Below are 21582 nucleotides of genomic sequence, written 5' to 3' on the forward strand. Positions count from 1 at the left end.
GCCAGGGCTGAATTTCTTAATGCACCAAAAGCATTCTCCCTTTGTCATTTTATCATTGACTTCCTTACTAGATAGCCTAAGATTTTTTTGTCACGCAGGGGCGGATTTACATCCATTCCATCTATAGCTTAAAAATCCTTTACAACTTGGAAGCTAATAGGCTTAAAATAGCAAACTAGCCCACCGTCCAGTTATAAACCCTCGGCCTCGGCTGGCTTAAATAAAATAATTGTGCTTTGCCTAGCCTGTATAAATCCTTGAGCCTTTCAATTTATAAGGCAGAGAGCTATTCAGTTTTTTTTGGCTCTTATAGAAGAAACTTTCTGAAAGCTTTTGGTGTACAAGCGACGCCGACGTGGGACACTATTGTATCCATATCACTCTCATTAACCATCCATTTTTGGATGTTTTTGAAGTATCATATTTATTCCAATTCAGTGTTGTATGATATCTATGTTTAAATATGCTTTCTAGAGTTTAATTTCACTGATTGAAGACTGGATCATACATAAAGTTATTTTAAATTTATGACATTCGGTTCGGTTAATTCGGTTATGCCAAATACCATAACCATAACAGAGGGAAATCATTTGGTTAAATGGTTAAGGATTAATCGAACTGTCGGTTAAGTGTTCGGTTAGGTCATTAATTCAGTCACGATTCGGTCAAGTCTGGCTCACTTTTAGCAAACCTGTATTATGCCCCCCGTACAAAAAAAGTATATATCCACAACTGGTTTTATGTGACCAAGCTTTAAAGAATTGAGATGAGCTGCATAAATAGGTGTGGGTTATTAGTATTGGATGGTAGACTTGTATGAACTGGTTAGGAATTCTTGGTTGGTTGATGGGATTTGTTGTAGACTTGTATGAAGTGGGTTAGGAATTCTTGGTTGGTTGATGGGATTTGTCTGTGTTCCCGAGTTTACTTAACGTTTTCCTTTTCTTTTCCATTTCATCTCCTTTATCTTTTTCTTTTCCTTTCTTCTCAATTCTTTCCATTTTGGAAAGAAAGTTTTCCACCCACTTTTCTTCTTTATTTCTCCCTCTATCTTTTCCTTTCTTTCCATTAATGAAACTTAGGAACACATCATTTTTATCTTTCTTTTCCTTTCTCTCCTAAAAAAACTAAGGAACACATCAACTCTTTACTTTCCATTCATTTCTTTTCCTTTCTCCCCTTTATTAACACTCAGGAACACAGTGTAGGGTTACGAATATAGATGGCGGGAAACTATAGAGAATAAGAAGATCGAGAGAGACTTGAATGTTCAAGATATATGTCCACTTGAAGCTCAACAGCTTCCACATTAAAAAGACATAATTGATAATTCCAACTTATTAATAAAACTTACACGCGTGTCACTTGTGCGCACAAGCACACATGCGTGCCTGTGTATGCATGTGTATGTGTGGATCGATTTACTTGAATTTGGGCTTGTAATAATTACAACATTGTATGTTCAAGTCACTTTTGTCATAATTGTAGGTTGGTTTTCATATCCTTATGCATTGTCCTAAGAACTAAAGACACTTGTTCAACTTGTTCTTTGGTAGAACAAGAAGAAAGTAGAACTCTTGCAGTACCTCCATCAGGATAGCATCCATCAGTAAGCATTTCTTCAAAGATTTGCAAGCATCGCGTGTACTGTTTCTTCCTAGAATATGCTCCAAGACGAGAAGTCCACGTCACCACGTCCCTTTGCAAATTCTTAGCCGACAACAACCTGAAAATCTCTTCCATTTGTTCAAAATAGCCCGCACGTCCATACATATTGATCAAGATGTTGTAAGTGCTGATATTGGGTGTGTATGACCTGTTTTCCATAACTTCTAAAACTTCTTCCATTTTTTTGAAATGGCCCATTCGCCCATAAACGTTTAGCATTGTGTTGAGCACAAACGTATCCGGCTCGAGCCCTGATTTGTGCATTTTGCTGACTATTTCTTCACATTTTGACACGTTACCGGCTTTCGAGTAGGCTGATAGAAGGACCATATGTGACTTCATAGTTGGTTCAATTCCTAGCCGCTTCATTTCCTCAAATACCAACCGAGCATCTAAACCCAAAACATACTCGTGAATAAAATTAAATTACTATGATATTGTTCTAGAATCATATATTAAACATAAGAGTTAAGTTCTTTTTTTGTCCATGTGATTTGGTCAGTTTAACAGTTTTGTCCCTAAGATTTAACTCTGTTGGATTTTTCTATTAAATAGAAGGGCAATTCAGACATTTATCCTTCGACACAACAAAAAAAACTCTAACATAGTTAGTCCAAGGACAAAAAGGGTTCAAAAATAAAACCACACTAATGCCAAGAGTTAAAGGTTTCAAATTTGGTCTGAACTGATAAAAATGACCATACCATAGAGACGAACAAAGAACTTAACTCTAAACATAATGTTAAATGAGGCTCTATTTGCTATCTTTTTTCTTACCTTCATGAAATCCAGATCTTCCATACGCATCAACCATAATATTAAACGAGGCTCTATCTGGTTCGCACCCCATATGCTGCATAAGCGAAAAGATTTCTGCAGCACCATAAGGAAAGCCTGCCCGGCTGATAAAAAAACATAACATATTTCTTATGAGTTTTTATGTCAATAAAAAAACAAAAAGAAAATGAAAAAATAAACTCAATTTAGAAATCACCTGTAGGCTTCCATGAGTGCATTATAAGCATAAACATCGGGCTCGATACCAGCTTCCTGTAACTGTTCAAATATTTCTTCTGCTTTCTCACAAAGGCCATCTCTAGCAAATGTGTTTATTAACGCGGTGTAAGTACAAATATTCGGTTTGCACTTTTGAATCGTCATTTCTCGGAACACCTTCAAAGCCATGTATGAACGGTTCGCCTGCAAAGTGAATCGTAACTTCATTTACTTTGAATTTACCAGCATTGTTGTTAACTGTATTCAACCGCACCTTTCCATATAAGTTTATCAACATTGTATACGTTTCTGTTGACGGTTGGCAGCAATTTCTCTTCATCCTTTGAAAAATCTCTATAGCTTTCTGTGTGTTTCTACCCTTCATTAATCCATCAATATACGCATTATACACCACTGCACCTGCATTTATATTGACAAAAGATCATGTCAAGTATTCTTCAAACATAAAATGGTCAAAGTCAAAGTCAATGGTCAAGACGTACTTGGTGAAAGACCGTATTTCTGCATTTCGACAAAGACAACTTCGGCTTTCTCTAACAATCCGCACGCACAATAGGCTCTTAGAAGAAGTGCATAAGTGTCCTCAGTGGGAATGCACCGAGCTTCTAGAAGATTCAAATAAGTGGATTCTGCCTTGTCAGCGCGTGAAATGTGTCCAAAAGCATCAATAAGTAAATTGTAGCAGATTACATCAGGCTGGAAAGTACTCCTGTACAATATCCATTCACACATCTGTAACCGGAATCATTTTAATCCTCGGTCTTTTTAACTTTATGAGAGTAAAACCAGAAGAAAGATATTGGTTGGTACCGATATGATTGGATCCCAATTTTTATTGAGACGAAGTAGAACCGCAACACTGATGACGTCATCCCATGTGGTATGCGTAGGAGGAAGACTACTAAGAGCATCCCATACCTTGTTTAAATCCATTTCTTTTTTCATAAAATTCAGAATTTGTTGAGCATCAGGGCTCAAAACTGGGAATATTCCATCCACAAATCCTGATCCATATTTCCATCCCTGCCCCCTTAAAGAACCACCTGCACCGAAACAACATAACACGTTAAAAGTCATATTATCATGAACACAAATGTGAATGTAGATAGACGGACCCATTGGTGCGTACCACGTTTACGTGAAACCTTTCTATGATTAAAGCTTCTTAATTTGCCTTCCTTGTTTATGTAAAGACTGTCGCGCTTGAATTTCTCTTTCGGGTGCGCGTCAGGACTTATGGAAGCCAATAATTCATACTTGCACTTGCAGCTTCTTGGGTAGATTAGTAAGCCATTTACTGCAACTTTGAATGTCAACCTACAAACAGAATGGTAATTAAAGAAATCGACAATGGTAAGAGAAAAACAACGGCTTATTTATTATATATACATTGGTTAGAATCTTAAATCTTCATTGAAGAGATTACAAGTTGTAGCCTGTTAATATATATACCACCTTAATCCAACCAAATAAACAAAATGCTATCAATAATTAATATGAGTTTCGGATTGAATTGCGTTCTATAATTACCAAGATGGATTTTAAACTAGCAATTAGTATATTTAGTTGGTTAGTCAAAAAATAAATAAACATATCTATCCTTTACATTTATGGAATGCATGGTTTATTTGCAGAAAATTGATAAAACTAGAAGACTCACATGAGAATTTGGATTAAAGAGATAAATGTAAACCGTGTGTTGAGGTGTAAAGAATTTGAGAAAAATATCTGGAGAAGAAAACAAATTCATATCTGGTTTTGTAAACCGATCACTGGTTGGTTCAACTTCAAGATAGAACCGGAGGATAACGTTAATATATAATTATACAATTTGCAATTTTTGTGTGCATCATTAGTTGTACATTAAGCTTTCTAATTTGTACATCAAGTTTGGTTGGATGTATATTACTTTTATACATACTTTTCTTTTTATCATTTTTTTTTTACTTTGACCCAATATTTTTACCATTTAGCACCAACAATTTTAACTCTTTAAACTTTGGTCCCCTATATTGTCTATAATTTACAAAATTTTCGTTTTAGTATAAACTTTGTGATTAACACGTCGCAATTTGCGTGTATGGTTTAGTGTTTTTATGACTATTTTGTTCCCGTTTAACAACCCCGTTGCAAAGCACGGTGCCTAGATCAAGTTAATTAATGTTTTCTTTGTTCTACGTTTCGTGTGCATGGTTTAACGTTTTTACGTATACTTTCGTTAATTTTCTTCCTTTTATTTCATTTTTATATGAGTTTTTTTGGTGTTGGTGGTCGCTGACGGCAATGTTGCATGGGTTCTACCCAGTTTTTTCATAACCGTATTAGACAGCGAACCGGACATGCAACAGGTTCATAGGTTTAACCGGTCGGGCTGGCCGAACAACTTTGGCCTAAAAAGTGACGGTTACGGCTGTAAAAAGATTTTTTCAAAAATAATTTTTTTATAGTAAACCGGCTCAATCGATCCAGTTTTCCGGTCCGACGAACTGGTTCAGACTGAGGGTTTTCTGGAAGCCAGGTGAATTGCATAGAACCGGATCGGCCAGTGAACCGAATCCCGGTCGGACCGGTTCGACCGGCCGGTTCAGTCTTAACAACATTGGTTTCATCTGTCACGGTTTTACGCGTCCGCCGCAACGCGGGGCTTAATGCTAGTTGGTATATATAAACCGGACATACAAAAAAAAAGTGAACCGGGAAGGGTGGAATTAGCCAAATTGTATATATTGTGAATGGAGAATTTATGTGTGTTATATTTTACGGTTATGTCGGGTTCAGGTAATTTGGGTTTGGACATATTTATTAATTTATAAGGTTTTGGTTTACTTACTATACTTTTAGTGTGAATTATTTCGACCTTCATGCTCTTTGGAAAATTCATATAATTCAAGGTAAGAACATAACCGTAATGTCACTTGGAAAGTTAATTTGTCTTCACGAGTTCTTGATAATCGGAAAAACTTGAACCTATGCAATTCAGGTAGAAAAACATTTTGTTATTTAATTTTTATAATTAATGATTTAGATCAAAATGTAAAAAGAAAAAAAAGGGGAAATATATTTTGGTAATAATTATTTTATTTATTTGTTTATAACTTTTTTCCGACTATCCTTACCTTTTTTTTAATTTTTAATGTCCATAACTTTTTCTAATGAGATTATTATTTTAAAAGAATTCAACCACAAAATCAAATATAATTTATTTTTAGTTTGAGTACATTATTGATATAATAAAAATACGAACAAATATAAAAATACAAATAGTAGGTTTTATTTTTACGTGTATACAACATTCGTGTACTAACTTTTTTTAATTAAACCTTTTATGTTTAAATTTTTGTGCGTAATTTTTTACACTGTATTTTTTTTTATGTTAAATTTTTTGTGTTAGATTTTTGTTGATGACTTTTTTTGTGTTGTGTATTGAGAATATAAGTGTTTTAGGACTAAAATGTTACTTGATTCTAATTAAGAGGAGGTGTTTTTCTCTTTCTTCCCTCTAAAATATCTTTAAGAAGTTGTTCTTGTAGTTGAAGTAAATCATTGGGTCCTTTACATCTAGTACCAATGTCCTCAATAAAACTCACATATTCAAAAGATCTCCAATATGAATTGAATATATGTTTAGCCAATGTTGTCTTGCCACTTCCACCCTGCATACCATAAATTGCTAATTATTCAAGATTGCACTCACCTAACCATGAATTGATCTCATTATAGCAAGTTGCCATCCCTATTGTATGGAGTGGAAGATGAACTTCTTTGCAATCTAACTTATCATAAATTGTATCAACAATCTCCTTCAATATGCTTGGTTCAGGACTGCAAGAAAAATAAAAAGAAGCTCATGGGATGAAATTTAGAGATTCACTACTACTTTGTATAAATATCCTAAAGATAAACTAAACGCCGAAATGTGAAGTACTTAATGTTAGTAAATTACCATTAAAGTTTGCCAAAGAAAAAAAACATAAGACTATAATGCTAAAACTTCCTTTTTGTTTCCTAACATCCGCAAGATATAACGTGATAAAAAACAACTAGAACAACATGGTTGCCTTCCGTTTGCTCGAGGATAAGCAGAAGCTCGTGAAGGCACCAAATGGAAGTTGCATAATTCCGTGACAATACAATTATTGAAGCCCTTGACGCTTTGATTGCTGCCTCGATTTCCGGTTGTAGTTGTTGACCTTTGTTGATTTCTTCGTTGTCTCTAAAAGTATATATTCCTGCTCGCTTTAGTCCATGGTAAAGATGATAAGTGAAAGAATTTCGAGTACCGTCGCCTCTAAAGCTTAGAAAGACATCATAAGTATAAACTTTAGCACTAGAAGATGAAGTAGATGCCATTGAAATATGATCCAAAATGAAGCTGGGACGAATTATGTTTGTTGGTCAAAAAGGATAATAAGTGACTAAAAGCATAATGTACTCTACCATGCATTATAAAACTAATTATAAACTAATTTCTCTCTCTTCCACCTATTCAATTCAATCAAACTCAAATTTTCCACAATCATTAGCAACCCAACATTCATTATTGTTTTTTCAATAAATATAATTTATAATTAATTTTTTAAATGGCTAGAAATATAAAAAATAATGGTTTTATATTAAAATTGCTATATTCATCACACAAATTTAAATAAGTAATGTTAACTTTATATTAATTTTTTTAACTAACTCATTTTATAATAAAATTTATACATGTACGCTCACAAAAAAAATTGAACAAGACTGTGCGTTTAAATTTTTATAAAAACGTAATTATTAAAAGTTATTAGCAAAACTCAAAATTAGACATAAAACAAATTATTGTTAAAGAATAAAGAAAAAGAAATTAAAAATATACGTGGCACCAATATGAGTTGCAAACTAGCTTGCTAGAAGAAACTAGTTTGCCATCAATTTCAATGTTTTTTAATATTTTTTTATTCAAAATAATGTGACAAACCAATGATGGTTTGCCAATGGGAGTTGTCTTAGAGGCTGTTTGGCAAATGTTGAATCATTAAGTGCTGAAACAGTAAGGGGATATTTGTTTCTCTTAATGAAACCATTCATAATATTTGAATCTCTCAGTGGTATGCGTGTTTGGTTTGTTAAAATATGCCATCTAAATCGTCCAGTACATATCTGAATCGTTCAGCCTCCAAAACTTGCTGAACCATTCAGCGATTGTATCATACACCCTCTTCACCTATCTTCCTTCCCCTTCTTCACCACCGATCCTTCATCACAACTCTTCATCTCCACAGTATCGACCACCCCAGCCTCTCACCATCGATCCTAGCCAGGTTCAATTTCTATTTCTGATTCACTAATTCTTTCCCACCTTAATTGATTCAATAATCGATTCAGATTTTTAATCGATTTCTGATTTCTATATATATTTCTGTTTAATACATTTTTTTATTGTTTGATTCAATCTATTCAGTTTAATCAATTTTGATTATTTAGGGTTGGGTTTAGTGGGGCTGTCATAGTTTTGAAGAAGTTGGTTAAAGATTAGTTTATTATAAATGTAATTCTTGATTAAAATAGTTTCTTATGTGAATTTAAGGAGGTTTGGATGCATAATGAGTTTGATTTTCTGTTTTATCATATGGGCTAGGGTTGAGCAATAACCGAACCACTAGCCGAAACTGAACCGAAAATAACCGTTGGATTAAGTAGAGGAATACTGAGTTAGGATCTGGTACAAAACATATACATTAAGGTTAGTTTGTTAGTTTATTGTTTGTGCTAATAGCATGCTCATTACTTTTTGGTGTTGCTATGATATGGTGTGTGTTTGTTTAGGATACTTTTCTTTGGCAGCAAGATGCTGGAAATGCTGCACGGGTAGGATCATGTGTACGGGTTATATGAAGCCTTTTTCTTCATCAAAAGTGTTATTTTTTCCCTTGCTATATCTCTGCTACCCCACTATGTATATTGGTGTTTGAGAGCCCGACATGAACTCCGTAAAAGCGTCACAAGGTTTGCCCAAATTCTAACATTTAATGTTTATTATATCCAACGGGCCAACTATGAATTCGCTTATATACGAGTATGTAGTATGCATATGTATATATATATGTGTGTATGTTGTTTAAATATATATAATTATGTATTGATGTTATGATGATTTTCTGATATGTTAATTTGGTGATGATCACCATTGCAGTCTAAAGATGTATAACACATTTGTGGATAGCTTTACGGATTGTGTGGACATTGGGGCTCAAAACATTGGATAAGCTAGAAGAAGTATGTGGAAGAGATGTGAGGAGCAGTTTTTGAAGCATTCGATGCGGGCCGGGATGAGATTTGCTGACCTCAACCAACGTGCTTCAACTCCAAACTAACAATAATATCCAAGGTTAGTTTAATGGAATTTTGGTTTTTCTTTATAAATTATTAGATCATTCAGCACTTACTGGCGTTGATAGCCGAAAGACAAGGGTACATGCACCGATCAGCCGGTGTCCCGATGATTGAGTGCTATGTGCCTTATGTCCAAGGCTTGATGCAAAACTACTATCGAGCCGGACCAAAACTACTATCGATGGGTTAGGATTGGACATATGTAGATACCAACTTATGAGGGTCTAACCCATCGCGCTACACGATGGATCAGAAGAGATCTCCATCGCGTACCGCGATGGGGTATCTGACACGCAGTGACACATGTGCCACGTGGCACACGGTGGCAACGTCTGCCACCACATGTCACCACGTGGCAACACGTCCGCCACGTTTCGCCACGTGGCGCGGCACCTTCCACGTGTCACCACGTGGCAGGTCTACGCATTGACTCAGCAAGCCTACATTGCGGTACGCGATGGGCTTGCCAAGGGACCTATCGCGTACCGCGATGGGGTCCAAAACTTGGCTATAAATAGAGGGTCACGGGTTCAGTTGTTCTCACACAAAAAATCACACATATACTCTCTCTCTCTAAACGAGGTACCTCGATCTACCTCGTTTTGCCTGCCCGATTACTCGTTTTCCATGCCTATTACCTCAATAACCGTACCACTCCACAACGATATTATAAACAAGAAGGAGATGTTGTCTTGACATCCCGACGATCATCTCGAATAGCGTGCCGAGAAGTGTTGGTGTTCGATTCGCGTGAAGGGTTGATCAATCGAGTTTTAATAAAGAAATAGAGTCGAAGTGTTGCCCGAGTGAATAAGGTTTATTGAGCCGACAAAGGTAGGCATAATGCCCGAATAAAATAATAATAAAATATTATAAGGGCTTAATACCCCAAAGTCGAAGTTATTCTCGATAAACAAAGAAATATATAACAAAGAAAATAAATAAAGAAAAATGAAATATATAAGTGAGTATATATATGAATATGAATATTCTTTGTTATAAAATATATTGTTTAAGTATAATGAGTGTACTTAAATAATAAAGAAAAGAAATACGTTTCTTAAAGAAGAAGAAACGTAGGGTTTTTATAAATAAACTAAAGGTTTATAGATATTAGTTTTTAACTAAAGGTTTTAAAGTAACAAGAGATAATGAACTAACGGTTCATCGAGATAAATAAGACTAAAGGTCTTAATCCGGATCGTGTATCCGACTAACAAAAGTTATACTCATGCTATAAGTGCGAGATAGCGAAGGAAAGACTCACGGACGGTGTTGGAAGCCGATCCCATTCAAAAGGTGAATACGCCCCACTTTTACAAACTTGTTTTCAAACAATCAAACGTGTTATGTGTAAAACTTTACATGAGGCTACGTGTCTCTAAAAACATTGTAAATAAGAGTATAAGCTTAGCCCTCAGGCTGTGGTATACGTTTGTCTGGATCCTTACATATGTGGAATGCGGTGGGCATATCGCACCACGCTTGGTCACGACCTCCAGCGACGATGGGCCGGACCTAAGTTATGTACGAGTGAGACTGACCATGTGTATATTTATGGTACCAAAGTTATGTCGAAACCCTGCGGTGTTTTGCTGAGGTGACCTAGTGTAGAGACTCAAGTTTATGATGATTGTTTAACTTGATTATTCCTAAGCCAAGATGGGCCGAGACTTTCGTGGTCTCGAAGGGTGATTAAGTAAAGAAAATATTTTTAGCGTCAACATATTTACCAGCATTCGTTGCTGACGTATTTTATAACATTTTGCAGGTAATCAAGATTAGAGCTTGTAAAGACGAAGAAGCTCAAGAATCCGATGGCTCGGATAATTTTGTTTAAATATTAAAATATGATGGTTTTGTAAAATATATAAACAAGTAAATACTGAACGAGAATTTCGTCTCGTCTTTTTGTAATGTAAATATTTATAATATCGATCCTTAAGTTTTTATAAGTCTTCCGCTATAAACCGTAACTCTGATTTATTTACAAATATGGTACCAACTAATGATCACACTCCTAGGCCTAAGATGGGGGTGTGACAGGTTGGTATTAGAGCCGTCGATCTTAGCGAATTGGGTATCATAAAACAATACCCAAGCTTCAATTCAAGCATAGGAAATATTTACTTGTTTATTTGAAATGGTATAAGATTGGTTGGTAACCTTTTTTTTCCCTCTCCTTAATCTAAACCACCCAATAAATATGTCTTACGAGAAGTTAATGGAATATTATGATAATGAAGCAAGAAGAGCAAGGAAGTATTACAAATTTCCACGAGGCATCATGAACAAGGATTATTTTGAATCATTCTTCAACTCCAACGAAGAACATAACCAAAACCCCAATCCAAGTCCAATCTACCATCTAGACAACACTCCACATCAAGTGTACCAAGCACCAAGGCATTCCAGCTATCATCCAACAAGTTTACCGATGTATCAACCATCCGAGGTCTCGACATATCATCCTACCGAGATTCCAACTTATCAACCAACCGAAATTCCACCGTATTACCCATCTGGAGGATCAACACACTTACCACCGAATACTCATCCTTCGTATGCTTTCCTCTCCAATATACCGATCAAGGAGGAACAAAAATCTTCTTCATCCAACTGGATGCAATGCCACTCCGATCAACGAAGGTGGCATACCGGCACTTCAACTATGGATTCTGCTGATTCCCGCGTCAACAAAGAAGGGCCATCTCACAAGCCCAAGATGAGAGTGACGATGCCATACGAGAAGATTCACATGCCGGAAATGACTGAGGAACCAGAAAAGGGAACAGAAGAGGAAACAGACCCCGAAGAGGAATATCCGGACAATCCAAATGAAGTAACCACATCGACCGAAGAACAACACTCAACTCCAAGCTATGGTTCGGTCGACCCGTATATGCAATTTCTCCATGAACTCAAGGGTAAGGCGTCATCAAGTTTTCCACCATACCAAGGCGAGATTCCATCCATTGAAGAACAGGCCAATGAGATCCGTGAGCAGAATGAAGCAGCCGATGCATTCTTTAACTATCCCTCCGATGTGACAACATCTCTGTATCCAAACCCGAAGAACCATTATGACATTGTGATGATGGGTTACCGCGACCCACCTCCGAAGTATGGATACCCAAACGAGATGCCACAATCACAAGAGGAGCATTTGGATCGAGCCTTGCACGAAACTGATGACCTTAGGAAGAAAATTGCTTTGGATGAGAAGAAAAAGAAGAAGATAGGAGACAAGCTTCTTCAAAAGTGAAACAAGCTAACCAAGGTGGTGAAGAAATTCATGAAGGATTGAGAGGATGATGGTGTGATGGCATATTTGCAAGAGTTGAAGTTATATGTTAAAGATAGTTTGTGTGATATATGTAACATATGATGTAATAAAGATAGGGATTTATATATCGCTTAAACACGATATATAAGTATGTTGTAAAATAATATACATATCATTTATGATATGTATATGTATGTGAAATAAATAAACATGTATATTAAAGAAAAGAAATATGTTAAATTTCAGATAAAAAGAACAAAAGATAAAAGAATGTCTAGACAAAGCGATAATCGAGAAGTTTCCCGAAAGGAAGCCGATAAACGTGAAGAAAAAGGGAAAGGTCCCGAAAAAGAACAAGTGGAACCAATCCCCTATAAATACATGAATCAAATCCAATAAATGATTAAGAAGGCTGTTAGGGAAGAATCTGAGTTTAGATCACAATCTAGACAAACAAAACATTCCCAATCTGTTCACCCTTCTCAAAAATCTGTTAAGTCACGTCCGAAACCATCTCATATAGAAGAGAGTGTTCATGAGTCGAATGCTGATGGAGGCATTAGACAAGAATTTAAGAAACTCAAAATTGGTGGGTGTTCGTTTAAAGACTTTAAGTATTAGGGGCCAAAGGAATTTCATGGTGACAAGGGAGCCATCACAACCGTGAGGTGGCTCGAGGAGATGGATACAATTGTGATTACAAGCAAGTGTTCGGACGAAGAAAAGATTCAATACTCTGCCCTGATGTTCAAGGGCGAAGCACTAGAGTGGTGGAACACATTAATGATGAGTAAAGGAAGGGAGGTGATGTACAACTTGACATGGAACGAGTTAAAGGAGTTGATGATGTCAAAATTTTGTTCGATGCACGAGACGGACCAAATTCAAACCAAGTTTTTGACTCACAAGGTAGTTGGAACGAACCTTCGTGAGTACAATACGAAATTCCACTAATATTGTCGTTTGGTTCCCTAGCTGGTTACCCCCGAGTCCAGCAAAGTGACACGTTACATTTGGGGACTGCCATGAGAGATTCGTGACATGGTAAGGTCACACTTACCACAAACCGCTGACTCCGCGATGGAGTTGGCTGGATACTTGATGGGCGGAATGATCTGCAATAAGGAGGAGGATAAGAAGGTTGTGACAACTCATGACACGAGGAAAGGAGGAGATACCCGTTTCAAGGGTAAAGGAGTTGACCAACGAAGGTCTGGCTCCAACCTCTGCATCCCTTAATGCAAGATTTGCAAGAAGTATCATAGGGGTAGATGCAACTTTGCTCCTCGAGTATGTGAGTCATGCAATAGACCCGGCCACGCGACGGCCGATTGCTGGAAAAAGAAGATGACCTGCTACAACTGCAAGGAGATGGGACATCTTAGTTTTGAATGCCCCAAGAACAAGCCCACGACTGGTGGTGCGGGTGGTAGCGGTCAAAAGAACGAGCCCAAGAAGGGCAATGCAAGAGTCTTCGTCCTTGATACGAAGAAAGCGGTCGACACACCGGAAACCATCACCGGTACGTTCCTTGTTAACAATGCTTATGCTAGAGTCTTGTTTGATTCAGGTGCCAACTTAAGTTTTATAGATTATAAATTTTGTAGTCTATTAAACGAACCTTTAATCAAACTTAATAAAACTCTAAGCGTCGAGACCGCTAGTGACGAAACTATTAAAATCTCCGAAGCTTTAGAAAACGGAAAAATCTTATTAGCCGGTTATGTTTTGCCTATTCAATTGCTACCCATGACTCTTGCTGGTTTTGATGTTGTATTGGGTATGGATTGGTTATCCGACAACCATGCTCGTATCCTCTGCAATAGCAAGACCGTTGAACTTCGAGCCCCTGACAAACGAACTATTCGAATAGAAGGGGATAAAGACGCTGGCCAAGTTAGCCTAATCTCTATGATAAGGGCTAATAAATGTTTAAATCAAGGATGCTTATCATTCATGGCCTACGTCACCGAAGAATCAAAGCCTAAAGAAATCAAAGACGTTCCTATTGTTTTCGATTATGCCGATGTTTTTCCCGACGAACTTCCTGGCATTCCTCCCGATCGTGAAGTAGAGTTTAGGATCGATCTTATTCCTGGTACTGCTCCGATCGCTAAAGCTCCGTATCGCCTTGCGCCAACCGAGATGAAAGAACTAAAGAAACAACTTGACGAGCTTCTTGAGAAAGGCTTTATACGACCGAGTTCATCACCATGGGGAGCGCCTATACTATTCGTCAAGAAGAAGGATGGATCCATGCGAATGTGCATCGACTATCGAGCTCTCAACAAAGTCATAATAAAGAATCATTATCCACTCCCTCGAATCGACGATCTATTCGATCAACTTCAAGGTGCTAGGTTCTTTTCAAAAATCGATCTTCGTTCCGGCTATCATCAACTTTAAGTACAATCCGAAGATATTCCGAAAACGGCCTTTCGAACATGGTATGGCCATTACGAGTTCACCGTTATGCCATTTGGACTTACTAATGCGCTAGCTGCGTTCATGGATATGATGAATCGTATCTGCAAATCTTACTTAGATAAATTTGTTATCGTCTTCATCGACGACATACTTATTTATTCTAAATCAAAAGATGATCATGAAAATCATCTTCGAACCCTACTTGAAATTCTAAGAACCGAGAAGTAGTACGCCAAGTTCTCATAATGTGAGTTCTGGTTGCACGAAGTACAATTCCTTGGTCACATCATTAACGTCAACGGTATTCAAGTGGACCCCGCTAAGATTGAAGCTATCTCTAAGTGGGAGATCCCAAAGTCGCCAACCGAGATTCGAAGTTTCTTGGGATTGGCTGGCTATTATCGAAGGTTTATCGAAAATTTCTCCCGAATCGTTGTTCCCCTAACTTCTTTAACTCGCAAGAATTTCAAGTATGAATGGGGAACGAAACAACAAGAGGCGTTCGATATACTCAAACAAAAGCTTACCCAATCTCCTATACTGGCCTTGCCAGAAGCTACTGAAGATTTCGTTGTCTTTAGTGATGCATCTCATTCCGGCTTGGGATGTGTGCTAATGCAACGAAAGAAGGTAATCGCTCACGCATCTCGTCAACACAAGGTGCACGAAAAGAACTATACGACTCACGATCTAGAGTTAGGAGCCATAATCTTTGCATTAAAGATATGGAGGCACTATCTCTATGGAGTAAGATTTATCGTGTACACTGATCATAAAAGCTTGAAACACATCTTTGAGCAAAAAGAGATTAACATGCGCCAACGACGCTGGATGGAAACTCTTAACGATTACGATTGCGAGATCGTTTATCATGAAGGCAAAGCCAACGTTGTGGCTGACGCCTTGAGTCGTAAAGAGCACGAAAAGCCAAAAAAAGTCTGTGCGTTACGGTTAGAACTTCAAATCGATCTTATTGACCAAATCAAATCTGCTCAAACTCAAGCGATCAATGAAAACAAGATCTCCGATGAAAAACGCAATGGCACCATTGACTCGCTAGTCAAAGGTGACGATGGTATCCTTAGAATGGGAAACCGAATCTGGGTACCAATCGTTGGAGACTTGCGTGAAAAGATTATGAATGAAGCACATAAGTCCAAGTACATGATACACCCCGGTAGTGATAAGATGTATCAAAACCTCAAGCCAAACTACTGGTGGCATGGGATGAAAAAGGACATCGCTTCGCATGTTGCGAAATGTCTAACTTGTTTAAAGGTTAAGGCTGAACACCAAAAGCCTTCGGGATTGCTTCAGCAACCCGAACTTCCCGTATGGAAGTGGGAGTTAATAACCATGGATTTTATAACCAAACTCCCGAAGACGACTCGACAACACAATGCTATTTGGGTGATCATCGATAGATTAACCAAATCCACTCACTTCATTCCAATCAATGAGTCGTACTCAATGGATAGATTAGCGCGTATATATGTGAACAACATTGTTGCTTTGCATGGAGTACCGCTATCTATAATTTCTGATCGAGACAGTCGATTCACGTCTCACTTTTGGAAAAGCTTCCAACAAGCGTTAGGCAAAAGTTAAACCTTAGCACCGCCTATCATCCACAAACCGATGGGCAAAGCGAAAGGACAATTCAAACGTTGGAAGATATGCTCCGCGCTTGTGTGATAGACTTAGGTGGAAGTTGGGACGACCACTTACCCCTAATGGAATTTTCATATAACAATAGTTATCACACAAGTATTCAAGCCGCACCATTCGAGGCGTTATATGGTCGAAAATGTAGAACGCCGGTGTGCTGGTCTGAAACCGGAGACAATCAATTATCTGGACCCGAAATAGTCCAAGAGACCACCGACAAAGTTCTTCAAATCTGAGAACGAATTAAGACGGCACGTGATCGCCAAAAGAGTTACGCCGATGTCCGTCGTAAGCCGTTAGAATTCAATATTGGTGACAAAGTCTTATTAAAGGTCTCGCCATGGAAGGGCGTCATTCGCTTCGGCAAGAAAGGAAAACTAAGTCCTCGATTCGAGGTACTTGAACGAATCGGCACTGTTGCATATCGTTTGTGACTGCCCGAGGAAATGCAAGGGATACACGACGTATTCCATGTTTCGAATTTGCGTAAGTGTCTAGCCGACGAATCTCTTTCGATGCCATTAAAAGATGTAGAAATTAACGAGAACTTAAAATTCATTGAAAGACCAATTCAAATTGAAGATTCAAAAACTAAGAAATTAAAAAGACGAACTTTGAAAATCGTGAAAGTAAGATGGGACTCACGAAGAGGGCCTGAGTATACTTGGGAACTTGAGTCCGAAATGAGAAAGAAATACCCCCACTTATTCTCGTAAGCAATCTCGAGTACGAGATTTATTCAAGATGGGGAGAATGTAACATCACGTAAATTTCGGGCCAAAAATGTCAAGAATCAAAGTCGAGGGACCAAAACTATCAATTTCCAAACTCAAAGGGCTAAAATGAAAATTCTGAAATCCTGACCCATCGCGCTACGCGATGGATCAGAAGAGAGCCCCATCGCGTACCGCGATGGGGTATCTGACACGCAGTGACACGTGTGCCACGTGGCACACGGTGGCAACGTCAGCCGCCACATGTCACCACGTGGCAACACGTCCGCCACGTGGCGCGACGCCTGCCACGTGTCACCACGTGGCAGGTCTACGCATTGACTCAGCAAGCCTACATCGCGGTACGCGATGGGCTTGCCAAGGGACCCATCGCGTACCGCGATGGGTTCCAAAACTAGGCTATAAATAAAGGGCCACGGGTTCAGTTGTTCTCACACCAAAAATCACACATATACTCTCTCTCTAGTCTCTCTCTAAACCTCGAAAAGCGTGCCCTCGATCTACCTCGTTTTGAGTGCCCGATTACTCGTATTCCGTGCTTATTACCTCGATAACCGTACCACTCCACAACGATATTATAAACAAGAAGGAGATGCTGTCTTGACATCCCGACGATCATCTCGAATAGCGTGCTGAGAAGTGTTGGTGTTCGATTCGCGTGAAGGGTTGATCAATCGAGCGTTAATAAAGAAATAGAGTCGAAGTGTTGCCCGAGTGAATAAGGTTTATTGAGCCGACAAAGGTAGGCATAATGCCCGAATAAAATAATAATAAAATATTATAAGGGCTTAATACCCCAAAGTCGAAGTTATTCTCGATAAACAAAGAAATATATAACAAAGAAAATAAAGAAAGAAAAATGAAATATATAAGTGAGTATATATATGAATATGAATATTCTTTGTTATAAAATATATTGTTTAAGTATAATGAGTGTACTTAAATAATAAAGAAAAGAAATATGTTTCTTAAAGAAGAAGAAGAAACGTAGGGTTTTTATAAATAAACTAAAGGTTCATAGATATTACTTTTTAACTAAAGGTTTTAAAGTAACAAGAGATAATGAACTAAAGGTTTATCGAGATAAATAAGACCAAAGGTCTTAAGCCGGATCGTGTATCCGACTAACAAAAGTTATACTCGTACTATAGGTGCGAGATAGCGAAGGAAAGACTCACGGACGGTGTTGGAAGCCGATCCCATTCAAAAGGTGAATACGCCCCACTTTTACAAACTTGTTTTCAAACAATCAAACGTGTTATGTGTAAAACTTTACATGAGGCTATGTGTCTCTAAAAACATTGTAAATAAGAGTATAAGCCTAGCCCTCAAGCTGTGGTATATGTTTGTCTGGATCCTTACATATGTGGAACGCGGTGGGCACATCGCACCACGCTTGGTCACGACCTCCAGCCACGATGGGCTGGACCTAAGTTATGTCCGAGTGAGACTGACCATGTGTATATTTATGGTACCAAAGTTATGTCGAAACGCTGCGGTGTTTTGCTGAGGTGACCTAGTGTAGAGACTTTAGTTTATGATGATTGTTTAACTTGATTATTCCTAAGCCAAGATGGGCCGAGACTTACGTGGTCTCGAGGGGTGATTAAGTAAAGAAAATATTTTGAGCGTCAGCATATTCACCAGCATTCGTTGCTAACGTATTTTATAACATTTTGCAGGTAATCAAGATTAGAGCTTGTAAAGACGAAGAAGCTCAAGAATCCGATGGCTCGGATAATTTTGTTTAAATATTAAAATATGATGGTTTTTTAAAATATATAAACAAATAAATACTAAACGAGACTTTCGTCTCATCTTTTTGTAATGTAAATATTTATAATATCGATCTTTAAGTTTTTATAAGTCTTCCGCTATAAACCGTAGCTCTGATTTATTTACACATATGGTACCAACTAATGATCACACTTCTAGGCCTAAGATGGGGGGTGTGACACCTAATCAGTTGCATCTATTGCCGAGGATGCAACAGGAAGCATATTGATATACGCAACTGATTTTTAAGGGAACAAGGAAACCTTTTTAGACAGTTTTTACCTTAACTTTAATATAGGGTTAATGATTATATAAAAGTTCTTCGCATTTTGAATCAAAGGTTAACATCAATTTCGTCACATTTTGGTTCAAGCATTTTATCAAACAACTTGTGTGCAAACTGCACAACAAGCTATCAGATTAATGTATATATAAAGCTATCAGATTAATGTATGTTGAACTAAATTGAACCAAACTACAATAAAAGCATAAATATCTAATTAGTTCACAACTTCACAAATAAATCAACATCTATAAATATGTGAAGTTGTGAACTAATTAGATATTTATGCTTTTATTGTAGTTTGGTTCAATTTAGTTCAACATACATTAATCTGATAGTTTTATATATACATTAATCTGATAGCTTGTTGTGCAGTTTGCACACAAGTTGTTTGATAAAATGCTTGAACCAAAATGTGACGAAATTGATGTTAACCTTTGAGAAGAACTTTTATATAATCATTAACCCTATATTAAAGTTAAGGTAAAAACTGTCTAAAAAGGTTTCCTTGTTCCCTTAAAAATCAGTTGCGTATATCAATATGCTTCCTGTTGCATCCCCGGCAATAGATGCTACTGATTAGGTGAGGTTTTGTTGAATTAGTTAATTTTTTTATATTAAGATTTTTATTTATTGCCTTTTCAGTTCAGTTTATAAATGGAAAAAAAGTTGAATTGGAGAGTAATGTTCTACTTGCTTCTATTGAAAACATGTGGTACAGATGGTTGGTATCTAGAGTGCTATGAATGGTTATTAGTTATAATTACTATGTTTAATTTGTAGGTTATAATTAGGTAATGCTCTAGCTTAACATAAAGTGTCTCATTAATGCAAACAACTCGATTCTAAAACTCAAATATGGTGTTGGTTTTTTTTTTGGTCAAAGTTGGTTTGAGGTAAGAGTTGACTGTTATGGTAAAAATGGACTAAATAGACATAACCTGGTGGTTCGAGGCTCAGACACCAAGCGGGCAGGGCTGTGGTACACAAGCTTTTACAAATAGTTGGCGTTTATAGTTTTTGTATTAACATTTGTTGTTAATTTTTAGTCAATAAAGTTGGAATGAGAAATGAGCAATTAGCAAAAAAATTGCAGCTACATGCTTCTTCTTATTATTATTGTATTCATTGCTTTTTTTATGGCACAGGTTTGATACAAAATTTCTGAATTGGTTACATAGTGGAGAAGGTGATGGCAAGTTTATTCATACATTGAATGAGGTTTGCTAGCTGATGCTAGGAAGAAAATTGCCAAGAAAACTTGGATGAAAAAGAATCGTTGACAGAATTGTTATCATTTTGTACGATGAAAACAAAGGAACAAACATGTTATCTATGATCAAATGTTTCCACTTTAGCAAATGAATTTTATGGTTTTGAACAAGCATATATAGCTCAAGCCTTATTTGATGTTGCCCTTCTTTTCAACCAAACGATCTTGATCTGAGCGAAACATATATGAATCTCTGAATGGTCTCATTCAGACACAAAACAAACAGGCCCTTAGTGAAAATAAAAATGGAAGCGATTCATCATTAGAGGGGAGAAAAGGCAAATAAAAAATTACAAAGACTGTTTGTTGGTAACCCGTGTGGGCTCCCGTTCAGTGGCGCAGCTTCACTAGGGCCAGGGGTGCCCCCCCCCCCCCGTTTTTTCCGCTTAGTAGTGTATATTTTCCGATATTCGGCCGAAAATTTGTATACGTAGTGTAAATTTACCCGTTTTTGGCCGAAAATTTGAGCCCCCCCCCCCCCCCCCGAGTTTATGATTTTCACAATACATTACCCGTTTTTGGCCGAAAATTTGAGCCCCCCCCCCCCCACCGACAAACTTTTCCAAGCTTCGCCACTGCTCCCGTTCTTCACTTTTCTATTTGAAAATTATTTATTTTATGTAAGTGGCAACCAAAATTTTTATTTCCTAATTACCAATTGAATTCAAGATAACTAATAGGTAGCATGCAAGAATCAAACAAATACTAGATTGTTAATTGTTCTCGATTAGCAATGTTACCCGCGCACTCCGACGATGTTATATGTAAATGAAAAAAAAAACAAATGAATTGAAAAGAAATAGAGTATATGATGTATGATTATTTTTTAACTACAAAAAATGTTTCAGAGGTGTTTTAATATATATTCTTTAAATAACATGCATTTTTAGAATCTTAAATTTTGATATATTTTTTGCGATCAAACAAATTATACCAAGACCCAACGACAAAATTATGCACAAACGAAATGGAATTAGTTTTAAGTTCATATGTTTATGTAATGGATACGATAGTTTATCAAGAAATTTAATTGTTAAAAAAGTTAACTTTGAATTTTAATAAAAAAATAGTTCAACTAATT

General features: G+C 37.2%; 1 protein-coding gene across 2 annotated transcripts; it reads right to left on the reverse strand.

Annotated features, from left to right (window-relative positions):
• Positions 1 to 1348: 1348 nt before the first annotated feature.
• Positions 1349 to 4464, reverse strand: LOC143623702 (uncharacterized). Of its 2 annotated transcripts, none has more exons than XM_077094545.1 (8): positions 4346 to 4464; positions 3815 to 4002; positions 3496 to 3728; positions 3168 to 3417; positions 2939 to 3084; positions 2663 to 2868; positions 2446 to 2570; positions 1349 to 2060 (listed from the first exon to the last, which is right to left on the reverse strand). In XM_077094545.1, coding segments are annotated over exons 1-8 (1734 nt in total). In that variant the 5' UTR covers positions 4348 to 4464; the 3' UTR covers positions 1349 to 1476. The 2 variants fall into 2 exon arrangements, with proteins under 2 accessions (XP_076950660.1, XP_076950661.1); XM_077094546.1 differs by lacking the exon at positions 4346 to 4464 and adding an exon at positions 4075 to 4162.
• Positions 4465 to 21582: the final 17118 nt, after the last annotated feature.

This window comes from Bidens hawaiensis, unplaced genomic scaffold, assembly GCF_021521415.1.
Source record: "Bidens hawaiensis isolate Kalapana, Puna unplaced genomic scaffold, B.hawaiensis_p1.1 tig00003536_1, whole genome shotgun sequence".
Lineage (NCBI taxonomy): Eukaryota > Viridiplantae > Streptophyta > Magnoliopsida > Asterales > Asteraceae > Bidens > Bidens hawaiensis.